Source organism: Phocoena phocoena, chromosome 17, assembly GCF_963924675.1.
Source record: "Phocoena phocoena chromosome 17, mPhoPho1.1, whole genome shotgun sequence".
NCBI lineage: Eukaryota > Metazoa > Chordata > Mammalia > Artiodactyla > Phocoenidae > Phocoena > Phocoena phocoena.
Window position 1 is genome coordinate 25076681 of NC_089235.1, and position 9727 is coordinate 25086407.

At 39.2% G+C, this 9727-nt stretch overlaps 1 protein-coding gene across 1 annotated transcript; it reads right to left on the minus strand.

The window, feature by feature from the left end:
• Window positions 1-6214: 6214 nt before the first annotated feature.
• SLC10A5 (solute carrier family 10 member 5) lies at window positions 6215-7529 on the minus strand. The gene is given in 2 exon segments (XM_065895731.1): window positions 6215-7133; window positions 7135-7529. Coding segments are annotated over 2 exon segments (1314 nt in total).
• Between the last annotated feature and the right edge of the window lie 2198 nt (window positions 7530-9727).

The window sequence follows — 9727 nt, forward strand, 5'->3', positions numbered from 1 at the left end:
ATGTGTGGGGGATTCGCATATGTATAAAATTAAATGATTTTCTCCTATTAAATCTGTCTCATGTCAATTTAATTCTTAGACCAGCCAGAAGAACTTAAAAGGTTTCCTAGAGGAAAGTTTTCTTCCTCCTCAACAATATACACTATAGTAAACCTATGACAGGTAGACAGACAGACACTTATTGGCCAGAACCAACTGCCCCTATTCTCAATAATTCATTTGGTAACCATGTAGTGAGGACTTACCATGCTTCAGGCACTTTTGTTTTCATATGCATTATTTTACTTAAAGGTTGCAACAGTTCCATGAGAAGATATGATCAGCTTCATCATATGGACGAGGAAACTGAGGCTCAGGGGAAGTTATTTATCCTCAAGTCACACAGCAAGAGCAAAGAGTAGAACACACTGACTCCAAAGTCCATATTCAGGGAATACATAGTATGATAAGCTTGCGTCACATGAAATACAAGGACTAGTCTATGGTCCTTAAAATAGTTCCGCTTCGGGCTTCCCTGGTGGCACAGTGGATGAGAGTCCGCCTGCCGATGCAGGGGACGTGGGTTCGTGCCCCGGTCCGGGAGGATCCCACATGCCGCGGAGCGGCTGGGCCCGTGGGCCATGGCTGCTGGGGCTGCATGTCCCGAGCCTGTGCTCCGCGGAGGGAGAGGCCACAAACGTGAGACGCCCGCGTACCACAAAAAAAAAAAAAAAAAAGTTCCTCTTCTTGAAATTACAGGTCTGGCATCATATAGTCTTACTATTATAATGCAAAAGGCAGTGCACAGGTAAAAGATGTCCTAGCCACAACAGGATCAGGGAAACAGGTTATTTGGCTTCTTGCATTTGCAGTGACTGCTTCTCTTAGCTTGATCAGAAGACAAGATAGGGGCTTCCCTAGTGGCGCAGTGGTTGAGAGTCCGCCTGCCGATGCAGGGGACGCGGGTTCGTGCCCCGGTCCGGGAAGATCCCACATGCCGCGGAGCGGCTGGGCCCGTGAGCCATGGCCGCTGAGCCTGCGCGTCCGGAACCTGTGCTCCGCAACTGGAGAGGCCGCAACACTGAGAGGCCCGCGTACCGCAAAAAAAAAAAAAAAAAAAAAATGAAGACAGGATATTGTCACCAACGTGTTGCAAATGAGAGTTCTCAAAAATGAATGACATGAAGTCTGGGACCAATTCTCAAACCTCACAAAAAGCCAGAACTTTGTCTCCTTCTATGTATCTGATTTGAACACCTCAATTCATCTAGCAAATGATGCTTTTGTCTCCTTGATAAAAAAAAAACTTTAGAAATTAGCTTTTTGGTTCTTCATTGTCAGTCATCTTAAAATAAAAATCTTGCCAACTCTGGTGACAAGTGTTGGTTTTTAACCAAATAAAAATTTCCAGGCATTTGCAGAAATGTCATTTGAGTCCTCTTTAAGTCTCGTTTAAATAAACAAAGCTGCTATAATCGGTGTAATCGAAGAGAAGATAGATAGAATATCTCATTCCTTCAAATTAAAACCATTTCAAGCTTCCTACCTCTAATGAGCAAGAAGTACAATCTTTTTCTAGGAGCCTCAGCTGCTATTTTACAATTGTCCTCAAGTAACTCAGGGATTTTTCAGTCCAAGGAGGTTGTTCTGCTTTCAAATGCCTGACTGAAAGTGAAATGAAGAATCCTCTAGTACACAGGGAGGTCTAGTGCTCCGATCTGGTTTTGGCAGTGTTGCAAACTGGTCCCACACAATCCAAAAGATTTTTGTCCAGTGCTGTGAGTGATTCAGATGGCTGCAGAGACCTTGGTACCTGGTGCATTGATCTTGGCTCCCCAAAAGGGGCAACTGTTAAAGCTATAGTCATATCTGCAGCTGGTGTTCCCAACCCCAAAGACTGTCTGCTGTGCCAAGGTGGTTTGGGGTTACAGAGGGGTCAGGTTCCAGCCTTAGCCACACACTATACCAGGACAAAATCTGCTGCCTGGCATGGTGACCAGATCACTGTTCCAGACTTCCCTAATGGGGAGTTCCCTCTTGGGGGCCTTTGATGTCCTTTCCTACCAGCGGACTTGCATCCATGACAGAGGTTCCAATTATGCTAATCCTCAAAATGGAAGACAGGCAAGATCCAATGCCCCTGACACCTCCCCAGACACCTGACTATTCATTCGTGGAGGGGTTCTGGGAAGGATGGCCTTTGTCAAGCCACAGAGTGCTCTGGTCATCACCTACATGAGTGATAGGTGCGTTGTATTTGCATAATAAAGAGCGCCCTTCATGGTGATTTCTTCCCCTGCAATCTTGGGTATCTTGCTAACTTTATTTAGTCTCTGGAGCTGACTTCTTTTAAATGGCAACTCCTTTCACTAAAAACAAAAAAAACACAAACAGATTCCACCTACCAAGACCTTCTTAATTAACAGTTAATTATTCAGTGGACTTTGATTAAAAATGACAAAAATTTATAAACACAATATGCAGGTTCCTTATGGGTGGAATCTTCAGGATACCTAACAAGATTTCATGTTTTGACATAACATAGGTTGGAATTACAGACAGAGTTTTTAGTTCTGGAAAATAATGTATCATAGAATCATCTCTATTAAAGGTTGGAATGAAAGTTTATTTTTTAAAAAATGGCTTATCCCTCTACCTCTGGATCTTTTGTCTAACCAATCATGGCTGTGTAAAATGTGTGAAAGGAAAATCAAAATGGAGTTGATATTGCTAAGAGAGCTCTCTAAAATGGAGCCAGAAGGCCATTGAGAAAGTGTGACTTATGCATGTCTCAGACCAAATGAAACTTTTGACCACTTATTATCTTAACACATGCATCCAGAACATCTACCCAATGTTCCAGAAACTCAAGATATTTATTGGACCCTTACCCTAAAATAACTCACGAGAGCCTTAAGGACAAATATTTCTTTCTTGAATCAGGGTCAGTCATAATTCTTGAACAATCTTGTGGCTTTTGCCTGCATAAGCTCCTTTCTCTCCCCTGCAATACTCTTTCAGTTTTACCTGAATCTGTATCTCCTGTCTCTCTCTCTTTTTTTTTTTAATTTTAAAATAATTTTTTTTTTTAATTTGGGCCATGTTGCACAGCATGTGGGATCTTATTTCCTGACCAGGGATTGAACCCAGGCCCCCTTCAGTGTGGAGTCTTAACCACTGGACTACAAGGGAAGTCCCAGATCTGTGTCTCCTGAATTGCAATTCTTAAGACTTCAAATAAAGCCTTTTGTTCTTTGCAGTCTTGATACTGATTATTGTTGGACAAATGGTTGGTATGAACTCAAGCAATTAGTTAGCCTGCTTTATGCCTCTCATTGTTAAACAATAAATAAATAGCTTGAATAACTTCATCCCCATCCAAATTAGATAAATTTTCCTACATAAAAATCTCAATCTTCCATGATACATCTATAAGATAAATAAAAGATATTCCATTTGTACACATTCATCTGCTTTTAAGGTGCAAGATCAAACATGCAGAGAGTAACCATAATAATTATAGAGTTTACTATGTGTTAGGCATTATTCTGAGGACCTTATTAATACTAACTCATTTAATCTTCACAACAATATCATGAGGTAGGTACTATCATTATCCCCACTTTCCACATGAATTTAGGCATAGAGAGATTAAGTAACTTGACCAATGTCACCCAGTTGGTGACAGAGCTGGAATTGCAGACCCCGGCATAATCTGGCCCTAGAGTATATGATATTGACTTTCATAGACATTAATGATTAATTAATTCAATGTTTTATGAGCACCAACTCAATTAAAAGTATTGGTTAAAAACTGTAGGGAATTCAAAGAATAATATGTGGTCCCTGCCCTCAAGAAACTTATATTTTGGTTGTTGCTTTAAGTAGAAAACAGCAACTGTAAGTGGTTATTCTTGTCAACCTGAACCCATTGCCCTGCCCGTGGTGTTAATGTCCCAGAGTTTTATGCCAGAATTACAGGCTTAGGAGTTAATCAAGATCTTAAACCTCAGTTGAATCTCTTCATTTTACAGATTTGAAAACTGAACTGCAGAGAAGTGTCTTGTTCGAGACCACAAAGTTAAGGATAAAGAGCAACTAGGAAGGCAGTTTCTTGTCTCCCAATCAGTAAAATATGTTCATGAAAATGTACATAAGTCAAATTTATGCAAGCTTAATTATATTTTAAGCCCCTAAGTGTAGATTTCCATTTAAAGGGGTCAGTAGTAAAGTATTTCATGTAGGCAATTAACATTTTATAAAATGAACAATAACAATTCATCACCATGCCAAACCAGCGCTTTGATGAATCTTGGTATTAACATACTGGATTTGGTGAAATAAGAGAAAAAGGACTTTGGTTGTCTTATCAGCTGGCAAACCGAACGAAAATTCCCTAATACTATGAGTAAGATGGTGAATAACACTAATAGGAAAATATTCGAAGTTTTAGGCTCTATGCAGAGTTATCAGATTAGTATTTCAAACCAACAGTAGATATATCAGGGTCAAAAGTTTAAAATCTGGTAAAATAATTATAGCAGCTAACACTTGCTGAGCATGTACTCTGTTCTAAGTACATTGTCAATATGATCTCATTTAATTCCTATGACAATTTGATGGAGTTTACCTGTTATCTCCATTTTCTATGTAAGGAAATGGTACTACAGGATGGTGAAGTAATTTGCTTATAACTAAAGGCCTGGGAAATGCGGGAAGCAGAATTATTTAGAGTGATATTTCTCTTTCTTGATGCCTTCACTTTCTTTGGAGAGAAGTGCAAACTGGAACTAGATACTAAAAATTGCTTTTGAAAACTCAACAGTGGTATAAAAACAAGTATACTATTCATTTGGGCCCTAGTCTGTGCTTCAACACTTTATTTGAATAGGCACACAGGAAATATGCTAGATATTATGGGGAGTATCAAAATGAATATTGTTATCGTATTCTATTGCTTATATTATTATATTATACTGTTCATACTATTATATTGTACTGTTAATATTCTGTTATATTGTTTCCATATTATATTATGCTTATAATTTGCATGTTCAAGGATTTATAGCAAAATAGGGAGGATATGATAGGAACACAAATAGCTGTAATGCAAGCCAGGTTGGCTAAGAACTATGAGCATAAAAAATTGTGATGAGAATTTAGAGGAAATTTCAGTTCCCGGTAGCTAAGGGGGTTAGTCAAAGCTTCATGGCAAGGGTGGTATTTGAGCCAGGTCTGTGAGAGTGGTCAAAATATAGACAGAGATGACGTGGTCCCCTTAGGTTTCAGGGACAGTGTGAACAAAGGCAGAGTCATGAGTTATCAAGTTATCTGTTGATTGGAGCAAAGACTGCGTGTAAAGAAGTGGGAGGGGAGATACAACTGGAACGCTAGGGTGAAGTCAGTGAGCAGAGTGTACAAAATGCCTCACTGAGGAATACAGACTTTATTCAAGAGGCAAAAAATTTTGTAGCAGGGAAAGCACAGGATCAAAGTTAGATTTTAGGAAGGTTAATCTGCCAGTGCTTGGAGAGTGGACAGAGAGGCCAAAAGCCGGGTAAGAAAGGTTTAGGGAAGCAGCAATCTAGGGCAGAACAAAAGTGGTAGTGCTGGGAATAGAGAGGAGACTGATAAAAAGATATTACAGGAAGTTGCCTGTAAAAAGAAGAGGGAAGAAAGGAGAAGAGGGGGAAGAGGTGACCCTGTGCTTCAGGGTAAATGGTAACGTCTTTAGTGGGAGACGTGGACGACAGGAGCAAGTACAATTATGAGAGCAGAAATGCTATATTTAGTTTAAGACATTGATTCCAAATATGAATTTACATATTCATTCACTGTGTGAGCATTTACCAAATGCCTATTATGGAAGGGCAGCCCTTCCATAAATACTTGGGATATATCATAATCACTATAGGAGGACTTTTTTTTTTTTATTGTTCTTTCCTGTTCAAGAGACCATAATAAAGTATTATATTCAAATCCAACTCTATAGAACATTTCCAAGCCAACACAGTTGAAAAGTAGTCTCCTTCCTCTGAATTTCTGTACATTTAACTGTCTGTACTATTCATTGGGTGTTTAGCACATATGAGTATATGTATGTATATATTTCTCCCCTAATGTCAAGTTTTCAATCTGATCATAAGTGAGTTGAGAGCAGGCATCATTTCAGATATTCTTTGATTCTCCCACAGTACCTCATTCAGAGTAGGAAAATTCAGTAAAGCTTTAACTGTTAGACCGGGGGATTTTTCTTTCTTTTCTCTTCTATGATAAGGATACATCTTTTCTTAGCCTTGTAGAACAGAAGGATCAGTAAAATTTCACATCCAGAACACATGGCCACTGTGAAAGGAGCCACAGAAGCCAAGTCTGCGTTGGACCGTGAAAAAGAAAGCTGAATAATAGCAAGGGCTAAGAAACTATTCAGTACCCCACCTTCGATAGCAACAGTTTTACAAACAGGAAGAGGCAGCATAGACATTTTAGCAAAAAAGTACCCAAACGACAAACCCAAAGCAGGAACTAAGACACCCAATAGAAGCACCCCTAGGTTCACTGTTTTTAGAAACATTAATCCCATTCTGAAAGTCAAATAAATCCCTACGAACATTAAAATAAAACTCAGAGGCCTAATGATCCTCTCCAGGAAGTTTGCTTTTTCAGGTAGTCTACGCTTGATGATTATTCCCACTGATATAGGTATAAGTATGAAAAGGAGTGTTGACATAATTTTAGAAACAGGAATATGCAAAGTACGTGATAACCCTAACATCCTACTGTATATGTACGAATTGGCAGGCATCATTATCAGGGCCAATAACGTTGATGTGCAAGTCATCAAAATGGCCAAAGTGACATCTCCTTCTAGAAGCAGAGCGAACAGATAGCCCCCACCCCCTCCTGGGCAGGTACAGGTCATTACAAATCCAAAAACCTGTGCTTCAGGCAATGCCAAAATCTGCGTCAAATGGAATCCACAAAATGGCACAAGAAAAAACTGTATAACTGCCCCAAGAATTATTGGCAAAGGTCTCTTCCATATTGTTTGAAACACCTGTAATTCAATCTTACAACCAAATGCACATTTATTTAACAGTATCATTGGCAGAAAAAGCATAAGGATATTTCTATCAATAAGGTTTGATGTCTGGAAGACTGTCTTGTCTTTGTTTGAGCACTCTGACTTTGACATTCTTTATTTCTTCAATGAGTCTTTCTTGCCTACCTTCAGAATCCCACAATTGAATGGTCAGATTTGTCTCCCCGTCTTCATCTGTCACCAGGTTTATGGTAAAGTTGGTAACATCTGATAAGGTCTTAGTCACATTCACCACTTGGAGCATTTTAGGATCTTCTAGTTGCACAAAGAGGTAGCTGGAGTTTGGCTGTTTATCTCTGTAACTTGACCTTACAACGACAGTTTCTTCAGTCTTTGTGAAAAATAGTATTTCAGTCTTTTCTATGTTCAGAAAACTGAGAAACGATTTCTTTGCCTCCCCAAGAGTCACAGACGACAAAAGCAGGACCATAAAAAGTTTTCTAATCATTTGGAAGGCTTAAATAAATTACATATGCAAAACCATTTAAATAAACTAAAGAACGTCCTTCATACAGGTGTTCCGGTGATGGTCTGAGGTTGTTAGGTAACAGTTGTTTCTGCTAGATCAAAGTCCAGTAGGAGGGACTCTTGTACTTTTCAAACAAATACAGAGCTATCTAATGAGTGACGTAATGGTTTAACCTACAGTTACAAAATGTCAAAGTCATAGCATTTAACAGGTTCAATTTATCACAGCAGAAACCTAATCTTTACTCCTGACTTCATTTCTGCCACTGGAAAAACAGCCTCCTACTTACTTGATTTTAAAACCTTAGTGTCATCTTTTTTTGAGTTCTGTTCCTTCCTCAGGAAAATCTACACTAAAAGCAGACAGGATCCAAAAATTTTAAATAGATGTTGAGGAGGCCTAGAGGTGGGTGTTACTATTTTATTCATTCAGGTCAGAATCAAATAAAAATTTACTGAATATGTGTTCTAGGGCCCTGAGCTAGGAGCTGAGTATACCACAGTAATCAAGCTAGGTGACTCTTCCCTCCTGGAGCTTAGCCTTGGTGGCTCTTTATCATTACTTAGGAAACTGCAGAGCCCATAAATTGGCCTTGCAGCATCCTTAGGCTAGTTAGGGTTTTCCCACGACTCTAAACAGTGATGGTATCCGTTAGGCAAAAACTGAAACGGTTTGTGGTGTCCTTAGGTAGAAAAAAAATTCCCTGGATGATTACCAGATAGCTTGGCAACCTAGGGAGAGCACATAGCCAGATCCATGGCCAAAGGTACAGCCTGGTTAAGGGACCACTGCTGCTGGACACTTGGACCCTGACACAATGGGGCAATCGAAGCCCACTGACTTAATTCTAATCTTTTATTCCTTCCTAGTAACACTAATCCTTACTCACAGCTATGGCAAGGATATTCAATTGACCCAACTTAGGTCATATGCCTGTCTTGGAATAAGGAGTAAGGAAGAGTCAGGCTTTTTGAACTTCAACCCACAGATTCACAAATGCTTTCTGTTTCCCAAACAAGAAGAGGGGCTTCTGATGCTAAACAGAAAAAAAAAAAAAAAAAAAAAGAACAAAGAACCCCCACTACAGTTATCTACTACTGAGCCTACAGATCTAGTAGTCTCTGATCATATAATCATTTCAGCAGATGCTTCCTGTAATCATGACACAATCTGTGTCAAATGCAACAATGACAGTTACACATTAAGTACTTTAGATCATAAAATATTTGCTCCTCAAAAATTGTCAAAGCAATTTTTATTGGATATTTTCACAAGTTTTTGAAATTTTGACTTATGTAGGTTAATCTTTCAAATACAATAGACTTTAGAGTCCATAAATTTTATTTCCATGTACCACACTGAGAAAAACAAAATACACTATACCAATGTTGAAAATAGGGACTGGAACTAATGTTTCTGTGATATTTCAGTTAAGTTCCCAGAGAACTTCCCTGGTTTAAAAAAGACAAAAACAAAACAAACATAAGAAAAGAACTTTATGAAACCACAGCTATCTTTACAGTTATGTGACCAAATATCTTAATTCACAATTTTTGTCGCCCAGGTCAAAGAGGTGAGGAATGTAAATTTTACTTTCCTCAGATCCTTCCATCTGTAGCCTTTACCCCTTCTTCAGGTTCTCCAAGGCTTCTTATCTGAAAACTGCCTGGAATAAAATCTGACAAATCTGGGAAAAATCTAGTAATTTATTATTCATGTGTATTTACTGGCTGATTATATGAAGCTTAAGCTCATTTGTATCATACTGTAGTTAGATATTTATCTGAATTTAAAACATTTTTCTACTTGTGGGTTTTCTGCTTGTAATTCTAGTTGCCTGTGAGCGGGTAGAAAGATTCTAAGGAGGGGTGGGGACAGCCAACCCTAGAATTATATTAAGCGGACTCAACTGAAAGCCCTAAAAGAAAGCCTGAGAAAGATGTCTGATTTCAGAGTAATTTGGAAACGAGACACTGGGGGGACTTCCTCTCGTGCCCACAATCTTGTTCTCTTTAGGAGACTTCTCAGGCCGGAGCTCCCGTCCATAGAGCCTCCAAGAATACTGGCACCTGTGTCTCTTACAGACTAGTTTGCTCCACTATCTGGGACCAGATGACGTTAAGTCCTTCCCTCCATGCTGCTTTGTCTCTTTTCTAATCATTGACAGGACCTCTTCT